The sequence below is a fragment of the Pseudophryne corroboree genome, chromosome 2 (genome assembly GCF_028390025.1).
Source record: "Pseudophryne corroboree isolate aPseCor3 chromosome 2, aPseCor3.hap2, whole genome shotgun sequence".
Taxonomy (NCBI): Eukaryota; Metazoa; Chordata; class Amphibia; order Anura; family Myobatrachidae; genus Pseudophryne; species Pseudophryne corroboree.
The window spans coordinates 750,901,043-750,919,859 of NC_086445.1; the positions used below are offsets into that span (position 1 = coordinate 750,901,043).

Genomic DNA, 18,817 nt, shown 5'->3' on the forward strand with positions numbered 1-18,817 from the left:
ACGAAGCATACTGCGGCTCACTCATATGGGACCTCCGTCTTTTGCCTTTGTACACAGGTTAGTGTCTGAGTCGTACACAGCAGGTGCATGCACTGCAAGTACTAGTGTCAAGGGTACCCTGTGCATTGTCATTTCGTCACTGGTGAAGAGAAAAAGTTGCATATTTTAAGAAAAAAAAGTCTATGGAACATGCATGGTGCAGCTCAATGTCTGTGGTACGCTAAATGGGGATATCTAGCATGATATCTGTAGGTACTTACACTATGTAGACAAGTGACTGGACAGCAAACAGACCAACAAGATTTATTGACGTCAGTACTTTTTAGGTCAACTATGTGCAGTGGTTATTGCCGACACCCTCCTTGGCAAACTGTCCACATGTTCCTGGACAAGATGAGGCGGTATGTTTTGCCATTCCGTCTTAAGTTCAATAACCAACTGCGACACCAAAGGTAGAGTTACTCTAGAATGCACATGATTGCCCCAATCCGTCAAGAGGATGTGGACGCTGAGCTGGCCAGTCCATCCGGGTTACCAAATTTTCTCTCCAGCGTCACCCTGGAGACATGACATCGCGCAGCCTATGATGATCCCCTTTTCTAACTTTGTTAGCTCCTTCGGGTAACGCATTTTGTTAGCAAATGACCTAATCAGTGCCCAAACATGTCTGCTACAGGGGCACACCATTTCGATTCGCGGAACTAAACACTTTAGTCTACATAGTGTATTAAGCATATAAGTTTAGCATGAATTATAATGAAACGTAAAGGCCAAATTGTTCAGAAGCAAAAATATCTGTCAGTATTTTGTGTGAGAAAGTTCTGCGCGAAAAAATTTCATATGGTCATGTCTGGGTCCTTACGAACTATATGCTGCTGCTTTCTCACCTATTAACTGCTATAATATTTTGGTTATAACAGTACACTAATCGCTGGCAAACTTAGAAATGTGAGAAACTAAAGCACAGTTTTTCTGCTGGGATTCCTGTATGCAATAACGGACCTTAATAACAGGATTGGCTTCGACTTAATGATGTACTAACCATAAAATGTTAATGTGTTAACCTGTAATGTGATTGGTAGTTAGCAGCTTACTCTAAAAATAATTTTGATATAATAAACTGTCGGATCCGCTTCCCGCTAAGCCCTTCGGGGTCTAGAAGTATAGCCATAGTTTGGATAAAATAAACAAAACCTCTATATGAACAGATTTATTTCTGCAACATTTCACTATCCTTTATGATATTTTACTAGAGACACTTACTGGTGCAGTCATTGATCTCCTAGGTGGTACTGTGCAACGTCCATAATGAATTAAATGTTCCATGTGATAAATTTGACATCATTAAGTAAATTACTATTATGAATGATGCCATTAGAAAATCCTTCAAAGTGAACACAGTTAAGGTTACATTCTACATTAAAAAGCCAACTTTCATTTTTTTTTATTTTTTTTTAAAAAGCTTCAGCCTGAACTCTATCTGCGAGAGAGAGCACTCAACACAGACCCAGTCAAAATGTCTAAGCTTATTACGGGGGTGCACAATCTGAAGCTCATTCTACCGGTAGATCATGACCAACTTCTGAACAGGCGCCCCTTTAATAAGCCTCTAGTGGCGTCAGGGCCTCAGCATTCCCAGTACTGCAGTGCACAGATAACGTAATCCGCAAATGCGAGGAGCCTATCGCACCAGTTAGTTGGATCCAGTTTCATCCAGTCAGCAGCAGCAATCAACAAACCAATGGGAGTCCTAAAAGCAGAAGCCATGACAACAGGAACCCTGAAACAGCCTGCCCAGTGGGAAGCAGCCAGCAGAGTCGTGAAGCAGCCTGCAAAGCAGGAAGCAGCCAGCGGGAGCCCTGAAGCAGCCTGCACAAGCGGGAAGTCTTGTCAGGCAACTTCTGTTCTCTGGGGCATGCTGCACAGGGAGGATGGAGGGGTGTTTGCATTCTGCACAAAGGGGCTTAAATGCACAGAGGGGATTTCTGCACAATGTAATAAAAGTGTGATATGCCCCTTCTACTTTGAGGTCTGATACTCTACATTGGAGTACGGACACTGCTATAACATTCTCTGGCTGTTCTTAAACAGACGTACACATCCACAATGATAGGAGATTTTTTGTGATTAGTGTCAGAGCTCAAAGTAGATGGATAGAGGGGCACTTCACACTATCACATTCTAAATCTCACTACTTGGTGATAGAGATTTGTTTCTGATTAAATATAGTATATTTTGGTTTTGATACAGTTTTTTTTCCTGTGGGGCGCAATGAATTTGAGGTTTGTTTATTCCTGTGGGGGGCAAAGGTGTCTCTCTAGGTGAGACACCTTGTGCAGTGAGGTCACATACCTTTTTGTTACGCCACAACCCATTTTCCAGGACCACACTAATTTCCCGCCCAGGCAGATCACTAAAGCACTTCAGCTTTCCAAGTAGACTGCTGACTCCAAAAGTCTGGCCATCCCTGGCCTAACGCATATCTCTTAAACAACACCCCCCCCCCCCCTCCACACACACAAAGTTAGGCAGATGGATACCATTAATTTGAAAGTAAAAAAATAAATTTAGAACACCAAAAACTTTAAATTCTACTAAGATACTCTATTAAAAAAGGACCTTTTTAAGAAACGCAATTAAAAATGAAAAAAAAAAGTATTAAACTGAGTCAGCATCCAGTCAATCTAACATAAGAAACTAAAATAAGCTAAATTAAAAAAAATAAAATACAGAATTTAGCCTATTTTTAGATTTTAAGTCAATTATGTGTTTTACAACAATGATCTAATAAAAATATACCATTTTTGTATTCATGACAGTGAAAAAAACTGGCAATTGTTCTCTGGTTTATATGAACATTGATACATAATTTATAGCCTTTTGTTGCAAAACATTAAGGCGCTAAATCAAAAGAATGATGAAAAGTTTTCTGTTTTAATACAAATAAATATAATCTAATAACACAACACAAAAATTAGCCTCAATATGCGGTTCTGACAAATAAATTATGCCTTTAGAGGTTCACTGCTATTATATTGTACAAATTATGACAAATTAAAAAAGGACAAAATATATTGTGATATGCAAGATGCTGTTACCAACAGTAAAGTATGAAACTTCTTGTTTAAGCTAATGCTTTCATTATATATGACGTAAACACAGATAAGGTAAATACTGAAAATGTTCCAAATAATTGACGTAAAGGGAATTTGACTTAAATGAATTAAAACAATACGATAAAATGCTATACAAATCTTAAGACAGGTATAGGGTGCTTGTGCTGAGAATACTAGGTCAGTTAAAAATAGAACACCACCAACAATAAAACTGAAGACAAAATAAATGGTATATAGAATGATATTTGTTTTTTCAGAATTCCCTGCCAAAAACATCTTACACTAGTATCGGATACTATAGTATGTATTTATAGAACTAATAGTTACACAAGATAACATGAAAAGGGATTTTCTCTTGGATGCAGTAATACTGGAAGTGAAAGATTTTAAAATATCACAATGTAACCACTATTACATATAGGTTAGTTTAGAAAGCATAATGGATAGTGACAAAAGGGGATTTTTAGTTCCGCACTAGAACTGATTTGTGGACTTTGCTTTATCTGGAGTGCTTTGTCCTTAGACCAACAATTGACTGATAGGATATGCTGCAGTTCGCAGTGTATCTGTCAGTGGTACTCCCAGAGTCAGTAGATATTGGAATCCATAGAAAGAAAAAAGAAAAGAAAAAAAAAAACGACTCTTTGTTGGGGCACTCTTGTGTGTACAGGTTGAGTATCCCATATCCATATATTCCGAAATACGGAATATTCCGAAATACGGACTTTGAGTGAGAGTGAGATAGTGAAACCTTTGTTTTTTGATGGCTCAATGTACACAAACTTTGTTTAATACACAAAGTTATTAATAATATTGTATTAAATGACCTTCAGGCTGTGTGTATAAGGTATATATGAAACATAAATTAATTGTGTGTTTGTACACACACTTTGTTTAATGCACAAATTTATAAAAAATATTGGCTAAAGTTACCTTAAGGCTGTGTGTATAAGGTGTATATGATACATAAATGCATTCTGTGCTTAGATTTAGGTCCCATCACCATGATATCTCATTATGGTGTGCAATTATTCCAAAATACGGAAAAATCCGATATCCAAAATACCTCTGGTCCCAAGCATTTTGGATAAGGGATACTCAACCTGTACAATAAAATGTAATTTTTAATAATTATGTTAAAATCTGTTCATATACAGGATGGCAAAGCTTTTTATTAAAAATGTTTTTGTTCTCTTTGTGATACCTACCAACTGGTAAGGTATATGTTCTCAAGCGTGGCTTAAAATAGCCAAAGGTGAAATTATGAGGTTTAGTATAAATGGTGTGAATTGTGTTTTCTCATTTTAATAAAAAAGCTTTGCCATTCTGTATATGAACAGATTTTAACATAATTATAAAAAATTACGTTTTATTGTATACACAAGAGTGCCCCAACAAAGTGTCTTTTTTCTTTCTATGTATTCAAGGATAATGGGTACTCAGCATTTATGGTGAGTGTGATCATGAGATGACAAGTGTGAATGCAGTTCATTCCAGCAAATATTTTGTAGGAATAGCCTGTGTAGTTCAGACGAATGGTAATTGGAATAGTGTCTCCACATCTAGACAGTTGACCATAGAATTTTTATCATTCATCAGAACTGCACTCTCAATTCCATCAAAGGCTCTCACTGTGGACAACTAACTAAGCCCACACTATAAAATCTTCTTGCATACTTGAATCCACTCTCCAATCTGGGTAATAAATAAGAGCATGATCATTTAAAAAAAAAAAAAAAAAAAAAAAAAAAGATACTTACAAGACGTTTGCTGTATAACAACGCTGTGCTGCTACCACTTGCTATCGCCCAGTTTGTAAAATTCATTACATGTTTCACTTGTCTGGAAAGGCCAGTTATATCATTTTGTTGCTGTACAAGTTTCATCTGTCGTTCTTTTGTAACACTCTGATGGAAGAAAAAACAAAATTATTTATAAATATAAAAAACACATTTCACCTAGAAATGCTCGCTTTCCAACGTTAGATCAGTTGGCTTTGTGAGGTAAGATGACAAATATATATTCAGGTTAATCCTGGTTGAGAAAAGCATATTCTAATTTGATCTGTTTTGAATATCCTTCGTGTCAGCGATCTAACTTTCCCACAGTGCACCTTGTCTTTAAAGAAAAATTAAAAACGTGATCACTGGACCAGCTCAGCGCAAAAGTAGCTTTTTGCTTTTGGCAAAATATATATGTAACACCATTAGATTCATCACATATATTCTTATTTTCCCACTTTACATGACACCCTTTTCTATTATTTTGAAACCACACTTTAAGAATATAATATTTCAAGTATTTAAAAGGAATTGTACCCTGCAATATCCCGTCACTTTAGAAAGAAGATTGGGTGCGCAACTGGTGTGTAAAACAACTGAATCCACCCTACTGGAGGGGACAAAATATTCAATTGCCTGCTAAGTGTGCAAATTGCCATTGCATTTAAAGGGCAGCAACAGCACTGTCTCGCACCCTTCGCACGCCGGATTTGCTCAAAAGTGTATGGTACCCTATGGGATAGCGAACAGTTTTGTGCAATATCCTGCCACCATAAAGTGTGGCGTGTGTCATCCGGATTCAGTCGGGTAAGATAATTGCTGGCAATTGAATTCCCCCCAGACTGTACAGTGTAACAAACATCTCTCAGTAAGCTCATGACTACAGAATGCACGAAAAACATGTAACACCATTTTGTTTAGTATCAAATGGCACATATGGTGGATATGAACCATCCCTGGCCAAGCAATTCTGCTGAAAATTTAAATGAGAAGTGATACTTTTGGGAATTTATATTGCTTTGCACTAAACCACCACAACACAGAAGGTGTTCGTTTTATTAAGTTCTCATAGTGTGAAAGGACCCACATTATATTCTCTTACAGTTTCTGTAGTTAAACCACACAATAATCACCTATGTCCTGTTCCCTGAGACAAGAACTGCCTAGTATAATAATGAGGCGGTAGCCATGGGAAGACACCTGTGTTTGGTGACAGATCTCCCAGCGTCTTAACTTCCTTCTCATCTGCGAAGATTACTTCCTGGTGCCCAAAAATGTTGGGAGTATGTGGCTCTTACACAAGTCTCTCACATAAGAAACACATTTACACAATCGCTAGTACTTCTTGGAAATGGACAGACTAGTCATATCTTAACTCAATCTATACCAACTCGATTTATACTCGCTTCTCTTTATTAAACTTAATATAAGTGGATAATTCCAAATAAAAAAATGAATCGCCCATAATTTATTCTTGAGAATATATTACGAAAAAACAGCATTTTCTTAGTGTACAAACAATGGTTGCAGTATTACCAGCCCATCTAGTTGGATTACGCAACACGTGGACAATATGGCTCTACATGATCTAAACAAACCTCACACATCATGCTGTTGACTTTGTAACATACCAGGTTTGGCACTTAAGAATTGATATTGGGTTAAACTTTTTACCTATATAAATGGGTTAGTTCCTATAACCATGACCAGACGTGAAACAGATAAAGGGAATAATCGGTGGGGTTAAATTACACAGAGAGCTAAGACATTTATTTTAATAATAAAGACCATTTTACGTAAACTATACCTTTTATGTATATGATTATATAAATTATATGCAATCTTGAGTAGTGTTCCCATACATGTAATGATACAGTTACCTAAGCATTATAACTTATTTTTAAGTCACTTCTCTCTACTGTGAACCAGTACGGATGGTGTAATGGTTAGCATTACTGTCTAACAGCACTGAGGTCGTGGGCTCGATTCCACCATGGTCCTAACTGTGTGAGGTTTGTATATTCTCCCCGTGCTTGCATGGATTTCCTCCGGCTACCTCCCACAATCCAAAAATATACTGGCAGGCTAATTGGATCTTTACAAAAATAACCCTAGCGTGAATATGTGTGCATGTACATGTGGTAGGGAATATAGATTGTAAGCTCCACTGGGGCAGGACGGATGCCAAATATTCTCTGTAAAGCGCTGCAGAATGTGTGTGCGCTATATAAATAACTGGTAATAAATAAACAAATATATTGGTTGGGGTGTGATACAATACCCCAGCATGCGGGATGCCAGTGATTACATGACCGAACCCAGCATCACACACCCGAGAATCCAGACACGTTTGGGTGGTAAGCAAGATAACAATCCCAACAACGCCCCCCTCCCCAGCTAACCACCCCCCTAGTGCCTAATCCTAACCCCACCACCACCACCCCGTGCCCTAACCCTAACACCCACAGATGGTTAGGATTAGGCTTGGGAGGGAGAGGGGGTGTAAGGTTTAGGCTGCGGGGAGGGGGTGTTAGGCTGCGGGAAAGTGAGGTTAAGGGGCCATTGGGGAAAGGTAATTCTCACCATCTAGATGCCGCGGTTGGTATTCTTACCGCCAGCATCACTACTGCTGGCATATCAGACCCAACCCCCTAAAACATTTGAAACCATGTACACGTCAAAGAGATTTCCAATTTCTGTGCAATTCTACAGACTAAAATAAAAAAAAAGATTCTCACTGTACCAAAAATAAACTTCTGTAGTTTGAGGAGATTAAACAGTTCAAAAGAACAAACAAATTTGTTGTAAGCGATATTGGATACTGAAATAGAGATCACAGATTGAGTGCATACAACCTAAACACAGATGGTGGGAAGTAATGGAAATCTAGTTCGACAGCCAATTTCTGCCTTTTTTAAAAAAAAAAAAGGGGGGGGCAGTCATTTAAAAAGCATGTCATGCCTAGTAAATGACCGCCCTTTAAAAAAAAAAAAACATGGCCGGAATCCTGCACATCGGATGAACTTGGACTACAATACATCCCGACCCCCGAGTGTCAAATGGAATTTGGGGTCTATATAAAAGGCATACTGTGTAAAAGAAGGAAATAAGTAAGCTATTTTAATTAATGAGGCTTCATTAGGATTTTACTTACACTGTTTAAAAGATATTTTTGTCTTGCCTTATTTTCCCCAACAGACCTTAAAACCTGTTGTGCAATTATGACTCCTATTCTACCTTATTACATATACACTCTTGTGAGACATTAGTAGGTGTGGAAAGTACAATTATTTCTGAAGACAGGGAGCCAGTAGAGGGATTGGAAGAGTGAAGAGTCACAAGCGGTATAGCATGAAAAAGTCTGGATGTCGACTGTGAGGTAAGAATTTAGATTACCCAAAGCCACCTGCCAGACTACATAAAGATATGATGTTATTTCCAAAGGTGAGGCAAGAGAGGGGTGGAAAACAAATTAATTTAATTAGTGTGGAGATATCAGGGAGAGAAGGTGGAAACACAGTTTGAAATACAAAACAGTAGGAATTGGGAGAAGTTTGGGGGTGGGGGAGGTGGCAGACACATAAAAGACAGTACTATGGTACAAAAGAATGAACCCGATAAGGTCGCCAAATAAGAAGGTATAGAGGGGATAGGAGTAGGGGACCATCTATGGTGAAAAGAAAACTACAAATTGTCTATATGTGCTTTTATACAAAAACACATTATGCTGCGTGTACTGGCACGGTGCAGTGCCCAAAAAAAAAAAAAAACATTACACAGAAGAAAAAAAAATAGTTTTTATTAAAAATGTTTAATGCCAGTGGCATGCCCAGTGCTTCTTTGTATGTATTAATAAGTGTAAAATATCTACACAGTATATTCAGATGTAATAGGAAAAATAGGATTTTGGTACTTACCGATAAATCCTTTTCTCCTAGTCCGTAGAGGATGCTGGGGACTCCAAAAGGACCATGGGGTATAGACGGGATCCGCAGGAGCTTGGGCACACTAAAAAGACTTAATCTGGGTGTGAACTGGCTCCTCCCTCTATGCCCCTCCTCCAGACCCCAGTTATAAGAACTGTGCCCAGGAGACACGGACATTTCAAGGAAAGATTTTTGTTTAAACTAAGGGCTACAAAACTACCAGCCCACACCACAAACATACCGTACAACCGGAGTAACTTTAAACCAGATAACAGTATGGATTAACACCAGCAACAAGCTGCAATAAATACACAACCCGTGTATAAACCAATTTAACCAGCAAGAAAAACACTGCAAGTAATAGTCCGCACCGGGACGGGCGCCCAGCATCCTCTACGGACTAGGAGAAAAGGATTTATCGGTAAGTACCAAAATCCTATTTTCTCTTACGTCCTAGAGGATGCTGGGGACTCCCAAAGGACCATGGGGATTATACCAAAGCTCCAGAACGGGTGGGAGAGTGCGGACGACTCTGCAGCACCGACTGAGCAAACGCCAGGTCCTCATCGGCCAGGGTATCAAACTTATAGAACTTAGCAAATGTGTTAGACCCCGACCAAGTAGCAGCTCGGCAAAGTTGTAATGCCGAAACGCCTCGGACAGCCGCCCAAGATGAGCCCACCTTCCTGGTAGAATGAGCTTTTACCGACTTCGGCACCGGTAGTCCGACCGAAGAGTGAGCCTGCTGGATCGTACTACAAATCCAGCGTGCAATAGTCTGTTTTGAAGCAGGATGACCAATCTTGTTGGCAGCATACAAGACAAACAACGCCTCAGTCTTCCTAGCAACAACTGTCCTGGAAACGTAGATCTTCAACGCTCTTACAATATCCAGAGATTTTGGAATCGCCACCGCTTCCGTAGCCACCGGAACCACAATAGGTTGGTTAATGTGAAATGAAGAAACCACCTTCGGTAGAAATTGTTGACGAGTCCTCAATTTCGCCCTATCCGAATGAAAAATTAAGTAGGGCTCTTATGAGATAAAGCCGCCAACTCTGACACCCGCCTGGCAGATGCCATTGCCAAAAGCATAACCACCTTCCAAGTGAGAAACTTCAACTCAACCTTACGCAAAGGTTCAAACCAGGAAGACATGAGAAACCGTAAGACCACATCAAGGTCCCATGGAGCTACAGGAGGTACAAACGGAGGATTGATATGGATTACTCCTTTCACAAAGGTCTGAACCTCTGGGAGGGCAGCTAATTCTTTATGAAAGAAAATAGACAAAGCTGAAATCTGCACTTTGATGGTACCCAATTTCAGGCCTGCATCTACACCCGCCTGTAAAAAGTGGAGAAAGCGACCCAAGTGAAAATCTTCCGCAGGAGCCATTTTAGACTCACACCAGGAAACATACTTCCTCCAAATACGGTGATAATGTTTCCCCGTAACCTCCTTCCTAGCCTTAATGAGAGTTAGAATGACCTCCCTGGGAATACCCTTACGAGCTAAGATCCGGCGCTCAACCTCCATGCCGTCAAACGCAGCCGCGGTAAGTCTGGAAACACGCATGGACTCTGCAACAACAGATCCTCTCTTAGAGGAAGCGGCCAAGGATCTTCCACCAGTAAGTCCTGAAGATCCGGGTACCAGGCCCTTCTTGGCAAGTCTGGGATGACGAGAATCGCCTGAACCCTTGCACGGCGAATGATCCCCAGTACCTTTGGAATGAGAGGAAGTGGAGGGAACACATACACCGACTGGAACACCCACGGAGACACCAGGGCGTCCACTGCACTGGCTTGGGGGTCCCTTGACCTGGAACAATACCTCGGGAGCTTCTTATTGAGACGAGACGCCATCATGTCGATCAACGGAATTCCCCAGCGTTCTGTCACCTCTGCAAATACCTCTTGGTGAAGAGCCCACTCTCCCGGATGGAGATCGGGTCTGCTGAGGAAATCTGCTTCCCAGTTGTTCACCCCCGGTAGGAAGACCGCTGACAGTGCGCTCACGTGTTGTTCCGCCGAGCGAAGGATTTTTGTGGCCTCCGCCATTGCCGCTCTGCTCCTTGTTCCGCCTTGACGGTTTATATGTGCCACCGCTGTAATGTTGTCCGACTGTACCAGGACAGGACGACCCTGAAGAAGGCTTCTTGCTTGTAGCAGGCCGTTGTAAATGGCTCTTAACTCGAGAATATTTATGTGGAGACAGGTTTCCTGGAGCGACCATTTTCCCTGGAAGTTTCTTCCTTGGGTGACTGCGCCCCAGCCTCGGAGACTTGCATCTGTTGTCAGAAGTACCCAATCATGGATACCGAATCGGCGTCCCCCTAGGAGGTGATGACCTTGTAGCCACCACAGGAGAGAAATTCTGGCTCTGGGAGATAAACTTATCTTCCGGTGAATGTGCAGTTGAGACCCGGACCATTTGCTCAGTAAGTCCCACTGAAACACCCGGGCGTGAAACCTGCCAAACTGTATGGCTTCGTACGCCGCAACCATCTTCCCCAGAACCCGAGTACAATGATGGATCGACATACTCGTCAGCCTCAGAAGTTCCCTGACCATCGTCTGCAGTTCCAGAGCCTTTTCTTCTGGAAAAAAATACCTTCTGTAAATCCGTGTCCAGAATCATGCCCAGAATAGGAATCCGAGTGGTCGGAATCAACTGGGATTTTGGCAAATTGAGCACCCAACCGTGCTGTCGCAGAACCGACAGTGACAACTCTACACTTCTCAGCAACCGTTCCTTGGACCTCGCCTTTATCAGGAGATCGTCCAAGTACGGGATAATTGAAACACCTTGTTTGCGAAGAAGAACCATCATTTCCGCCATGACTTTGGTGAAAATCCTCGGAGCCGTGGAAAGCCCAAACGGCAACATCTGCAATTGGTAATGAGAATCCTGTATCGCAAACCTGAGATAAGCCTGATGCGGAGGATATATCGGCACATGTAAGTAGGCATCCTTTATGTCGACTGACGCCATAAAATCCCCCCCCCCCCCCCTCCAGGCTGGCAATCACCGCTCGAAGGGATTCCATCTTGAACTTGAACACTTTCAAGTATGGGTTGAGGGATTTTAGATTTAGAATTGGTCTGACCGAACCGTCCGGTTTCGGCACCACAAAGAGGCTCAAGTAGAACCCCTCCCCCCGCTGGGACCAGGGAACGGGAATAATGACCCTCTATAGACACAATTTTTGAATTGCTGCTAGCACCACCTCCCTGTCGGGAAGAACTACTGGTAATGCCGAAATGAAGAACCGGTGAGGGGGCATCTCCTGAAACTTCAGTTTGTATCCTTGAGACACGATCTCTAACACCCAAGGATCCAGGTCTGATTGAATCCAGACCTGACTGAATATCCGAAGACGGCCCCCCACCGGTCCGGACTCCCCCAGGGAAGCCCCAGCGTCATGCGGTGGACTTGGTAGCAGCAGGGGAGGACTTTTGGTCCTGTGCGCCTGAGCCTGTAGGAGGTTTTCTTCCCCTTCCTCTACCCTTTGAAGTGAGGAAGGACAAACCTTTTCCACGCCTGTATTTATTGTGACGAAAGGACTGCATTTGCTGATGTGGTGCTTTTTTCTGTTGTGTGGGCACATAAGGAAGAAAAGAGGACTTACCCGCAGTCGCGGTCGAGACCAGGTCCGCCAAGCCGTCCCCAAACAAGACAGTACCTTTGAAGGGTAGTGCTTCCATAGACCTCTTGGAGTCGGCATCAGCGTTCCATTGATGGATCCACAGGGCCCTCCTGGCAGATATCGACATGGCATTGGTTCTTGAACCCAAGAGACAGACATCCCTCGCCGCGTCCTTTAGGTAATCTGCAGCGTCCTCAATATAACCGAGAGTTAAAAGGACATTATCTTTGTCAAGGGTATCCATATCACTAGCTAAATTCTCAGCCCATTTAGCAATAGCACTAATCACCCATACCGACGCCACAGCGGGTCTGAGCAAAGCCCCCGAATTAGCGAAAATGGACTTCAGACACGTCTTTAACTTGCGATCCGCCGGATCTTTGAGAGCTGCCGTGTCAGGAGATGGAAGTGTCACCTTCTTAGACAAACGGGATAAAGCTTTATCAACATTTGGAGATGTCTCCCATTTTTCCCCGTCATCAGAGGGGAAAGGATACGCCATGTAAATCCTCTTGGGAATCTGCCAATTCTTATCCGGCGACTCCCAAGCCTTTTCACAAAGAGTATTCATTTCATGAGAGGGGGGAAACTTCACCTCAGGTTTTTTCTCCTTGAACAAGCAAATCCTTGTTTCCTGTACCGCAGGTTCATCAGAAATGTGTAAAACATCTTTTATAGCCACAATCATGTACTGAATACTCTTAACTAACCGTGGATGTAAAACTGCCTCAGTGAAATCGACCTCGGAATCAGAGTCCGTGTCGGTATCAGTATCTACCACTTGAGTAAATGGCCTCTGATGGGACCCGGATGGGGTCTGTACCTGAGACAAAGCCTCTTCCATGGACTTTTTCCACACCTGCGTCTGTGACTCAGGACTTATCTAACCTCTTTGATAAGGAAGCTACATTGGAATTTATCGTATTGAGCAGTGCTAGCAAATCAGGTGTCGGCTGCGTCGACAGTCCCAATTCTAGCCCCGCATCCACACCCCCAATAACCTCCTCTGGTGAATAACATTCAGCCTCAGACATGCCGACACGTAGTACCGACACACCCCAACACACAGAACGTCCCAGCTAGGTGACAGGCACACAATGAAGCGCAGAGAGAAGACACAGAGGGAGTATGCCAGCTCACACCCCAGCGCCCATATATATCGACACAAACAATATATGTACCCAGCGCTGCCTTTGTTAAATTAAAGCACCACACTGCGGCCCCCCTTTGGAAATGCCCCCCGTTACTTTGTAGAGAAGCGTGGAGGTCCCGGCAGCGTCTATCCCTCAGCCGCGTGTAGGGAGAAAATGGCGCCTGTGAGCTGCGGGACGAAGCTCCGCCCCCTTCCCGGCGGGCTTCGGCCCGCCAATTTCAAAATTGAAAAAAAATGCCGGCGGGGGTCTGAAAGGGTGTCGAGGCACCTACAATCTCTTTATGCCGCCCTCAACTCCAGTAACATGCCGCCCAGGACGCCCCCCCCCCCCCCCTAGCGCCCTGCACCCAGTGAAATACCGTTGGTGATGTGTGTGGGAGCATGGAGCACAGCGTTGCCGCTGTGCTGTACCTTTACTGAAGTCTTCTGCCGTCCTGAAGTCTTCTGTTCTTCTCATACTCACCCGACTTCTGGCTTCTGTGAGGGGACGACGGCGTGGCTCCGGGAACAAGCAGCTAGGCGCACCAAGTGATCGAACCCTCTAGAGCTAATGGTGTCCAGTAGCCGAGAAGAAGAGCCCTTAAACTAAAAAGAAGTAGGTCTGCTTCTCTCCCATCACTCCCACGCTGCAGGGAGCCTGTAGCCAACAAAAAAAAAAGACTTTCTAGAGAAACTCAGTAGAGCTCCCCTAGTGTGCATCCAGTCACTCCTGGGCACAAAGTCTAACTGGGGTCTGGAGGAGGGGCATAGAAGGAGGAGCCAGTTCACACCCAGATTAAGTCTTTTTAGTGTGCCCAAGCTCCTGCGAATCCCGTCTATACCCCATGGTCCTTTTGGAGTCCCCAGCATCCTCTAGGACGTAAGAGAAAATAAGCAGTAAAAAATTTATTGAATTGCATTACGTAATACTGTATAAATCAAAGCTTAATAACATTATTAATGTTACAAAGCATCGCTGATCAAGGTTTCTAATGCATGATTCAATGCAAAAAAAAATAAGAATTTACTCACCGGTAATTCTATTTCTCGTAGTCCGTAGTGGATGCTGGAGACTCCGTCAGGACCATGGGGAATAGCGGCTCCGCAGGAGACAGGGCACAAAATTTAAAAGTTTGACCACTAGGTGGTGTGTACTGGCTCCTCCCCCTATGACCCTCCTCCAAGCCTCAGTTAGGATACTGTGCCCGGACGAGCGTACACAATAAGGAAGGATTTTGAATCCCGGGTAAGACTCATACCAGCCACACCAATCACACCGTACAACTTGTGATCTGAACCCAGTTAACAGTATGATAACGTAGGAGCCTCTGAAAAGATGGCTCACAACAATAAACAACCCGATTTTTTTTTTTTTTTGTAACAATAACTATGTACAAGTATTGCAGACAATCCGCACTTGGGATGGGCGCCCAGCATCCACTACGGACTACGAGAAATAGAATTACCGGTGAGTAAATTCTTATTTTCTCTGACGTCCTAGTGGATGCTGGGGACTCCGTCAGGACTATGGGGATTATACCAAAGCTCCCAAACGGGCGGGAGAGTGCGGATGACTCTGCAGCACCGAATGAGAGAACTCCAGGTCCTCCTTAGCCAGGGTATCAAATTTGTAGAATTTTACAAACGTGTTCTCCCCTGACCACGTAGCTGCTCGGCAGAGTTGTAATGCCGAGACCCCTCGGGCAGCCGCCCAAGATGAGCCCACCTTCCTTGTGGAGTGGGCATTGACAGATTTAGGCTGTGGCAGGCCTGCCACAGAATGTGCCAGTTGAATTGTGCTACAAATCCAACGAGCAATCGTCTGCTTAGAAGCAGGAGCACCCAGCTTGTTGGGTGCATACAGTATAAACAGAGAGTCAGATTTTCTGACTCCAGCCGTCCTTGAAATATATATTTTCAATGCTCTGACAACGTCCAGCAACTTGGAATCCTCCAAATCGCTAGTAGCCGCAGGCACCACAATAGGCTGGTTCAGGTGAAACGCTGATACCACCTTAGGCAGAAAATGAGGACGCGTCCTCAATTCTGCCCTGTCCGAATGGAAAATCAGATATGGGCTTTTATACGATAAAGCCGCCAATTCCGACACTCTCCTGGCTGAAGCCAGGGCCAGTAGCATGGTTACTTTCCATGTAAGATATTTCAAATCTACCGATTTGAGTGGCTCAAACCAATGGGATTTGAGAAAATCCAAAACTACATTGAGATCCCACGGTGCCACTGGGGGCACAACCGGGGGCTGTATATGTAGTACTCCTTTTACAAAAGTCTGGACTTCAGGAACTGAAGCCAATTCTTTCTGGAAGAAAATCGACAGGGCCGAAATTTGAACCTTAATGGACCCTAATTTGAGGCCCATAGATAATCCTGTTTGCAGGAAATGTAGGAATCGGCCCAGTTGAAATTCCTCTGTCGGGGCCTTCCTGGCCTCACACCATGCAACATATTTTCTCCAAATGCGGTGATAATGTTGTGCAGTCACCTCCTTCCTGGCTTTGACCAGGGTAGGGATGACCTCTTCCGGAATGCCTTTTTCCCTTAGGATCCGGCGTTCAACCGCCATGCCGTCAAACGCAGCCGCGGTAAGTCTTGGAATAGACACGGTCTCTGCTGAAGCAGATCCCTTCTTAGAGGTAGAGGCCACGGATCTTCCGTGAGCATCTCCTGAAGTTCCGGGTACCAAGTCCTTCTTGGCCAGTCCGGAGCCACTAGTATCGTTCTTACTCCCCTTTGCCGTATAATTCTCAGTACCTTGGGTATGAGAGGCAGAGGAGGGAACACATACACTGACTGGTACACCCATGGTGTTACCAGAGCGTCCACAGCTATTGCCTGAGGGTCTCTTGACCTGGCGCAATACCTGTCCAGTTTTTTGTTGAGGCGGGACGCCCTCATGTCCACCATTGGTCTTTCCCAATGGACTACAATCATGTGGTGAACACTGCTGACAGTGCTATCACATGATTTTCCACCCAGCGAAGAATCCTTGCAGCTTCTGCCATTGCCCTCCTGCTTCTTGTGCCGCCCTGTCTGTTTACGTGGGCGACTGCCGTGATGTTGTCCGACTGGATCAACACCGGCTGACCCTGAAGCAGAGGTTTTGCCAGGCTTAGAGCATTGTAGATTGCTCTTAGTTCCAGTATATTTATGTGAAGAGACGTTTCCAGGCTTGACCACACGCCCTGGAAGTTTCTTCCTTGTGTGACCGCTCCCCAGCCTCTCAGGCTGGCATCCGTGGTCACTAGGACCCAGTTCTGTATGCCGAATCTGCGGCCCTCTAACAGATGAGCACTCTGCAACCACCATAGCAGAGAGACCCTTGTCCTTGTCGACAATTTTATCCGCTGATGCATCTGCAGATGCGATCCGGACCATTTGTCTAGCAGATCCCACTGAAAAATTCGTGCATGGAATCTGTCGAATGGAATCGCTTCGTAAGAAGCCACCATTTTCCCCAGGACTCTTGTGCATTGATGCACAGACACTGTCCCTGGTTTTAGGAGGTTCCTGACGAGTTCGGATAACTCCCTGGCTTTCTCCTCCGGAAGAAATACCTTTTTCTGAACCGTGTCCAGAATCATCCCTAGGAACAGCAGACGTGTCGTCGGGATCAGTTGGGATTTTGGAAAATTCAGAATCCACCCGTGCTGTTGGAGCACTACTTGAGTTAGTGCTACTCCGACCTCCAGCTGTTCTCTGGATCTTGCCCTTATCAGGAGATCGTCCAAGTAAGGGATAATTAATACGCCTTCTCTTCGAAGAAGGATCATCATTTCGGCCATTACCTTGGTAAAGACCCTGGGTGCCGTGGACAATCCAAACGGCAGCGTCTGAAACTGATAATGACAGTTTTGTACCACGAACCTGAGGTACCCTTGGTGTGAAGGGCAAATTGGGACATGAAGGTAAGCATCCTTGATGTCCAAGGACACCATAAAATCCCCTTCTTCCAGATTCGCTATCACTGCTCTGAGTGACTCCATCTTGAACTTGAATCTTTGTATGTACAGGTTCAGAGATTTCAGATTTAGAATAGGTCTTACCGAGCCGTCCGGCTTCGGTACCACAAATAGCGTGGAGTAATACCCCTTTCCCTGTTGTAGAAGGGGTACCTTGATTATCACCTGCTGAGAATACAGCTTGTGAATGGCTTCCAATACCGTCGCCCTGTCTGAGGGAGACGGCGGCAAAGCAGATTTTAGGAACCGGCGAGGGGGAGACTTCTCGAATTCCAACCTGTAACCCTGAGATACTACCTGCAGGATCCAGGGGTCCACCTGCGAGTGAGCCCACTGTGCGCTGAAATTCTTGAGGCGACCCCCCACCGCCCCTGAGTCCGCTTGTAAGGTCCCAGCGTCATGCTGAGGCCTTTGCAGAAGCCGGGGAGGACTTCTGCTCCTGGGAAGGGGCTGCTTGCTGCAGTCTCTTACCCTTTCCTTTGCCTCGGGGCAAATATGAATGTCCTTTTGCTCGCTTGTTCTTATAGGAACGAAAGGACTGCGGCTGAAAAGACTGCGTCTTTTTCTGCTGGGAGGGGACTTGAGGTAAAAAGGTGGACTTCCCGGCTGTTGCCGTGGCTACCAAATCCGATAGACCGACCCCAAATAATTCCTCCCCTTTATACGGCAATACTTCCATATGCCGTTTGGAATCCGCATCGCCTGACCACTGTCGTGTCCATAGACTTCTTCTGGCAGATATGGACATCGCACTTACTCTTGATGCAAGAGTGCAGATATCCCTCTGTGCATCTCGCATATAAAGGAATGCATCCTTTAATTGCTCTATAGTCAATAAAATACTGTCCCTATCCAGGGTATCAATATTTTCAGTCAGGGAATCCGACCAAGCCACCCCAGCACTGCACATCCAGGCTGAGGCGATTGCTGGTCGCAGTATAACACCAGTATGTGTGTATATACTTTTTAGAGTATTTTCCAGCCTCCTATCAGCTGGATCCTTGAGGGCGGCCGTATCAGGAGACGGTAACGCCACTTGTTTGGATAAACGTGTGAGCGCCTTGTCCACCCTAGGGGGTGTTTCCCAGCGCGCCCTAACCTCTGGCGGGAAAGGGTATAACGCCAATAACTTCTTTGAAATTAGCAGTTTTTTATCAGGGGTAACCCACGCTTCATCACACACGTCATTCAATTCCTCTGATTCAGGAAAAACTACAGGTAGTTTTTTCA

The 18,817-nt window shown here is 44.2% G+C and overlaps 1 protein-coding gene across 2 annotated transcripts in view; it reads right to left on the bottom strand.

Annotated features, from left to right (window-relative positions):
* Nucleotides 1–18,817, bottom strand: part of TRIM33 (tripartite motif containing 33) — a 347,475-nt gene that overhangs the window by 97,269 nt on the left and 231,389 nt on the right. For both annotated transcript variants that reach the window (XM_063955426.1, XM_063955427.1), the window contains exon 7: nucleotides 4,877–5,023. In XM_063955426.1, coding sequence (XP_063811496.1) covers nucleotides 4,877–5,023 — 147 coding nt within the window. The remainder of the gene's footprint in view (nucleotides 1–4,876; nucleotides 5,024–18,817) is intronic.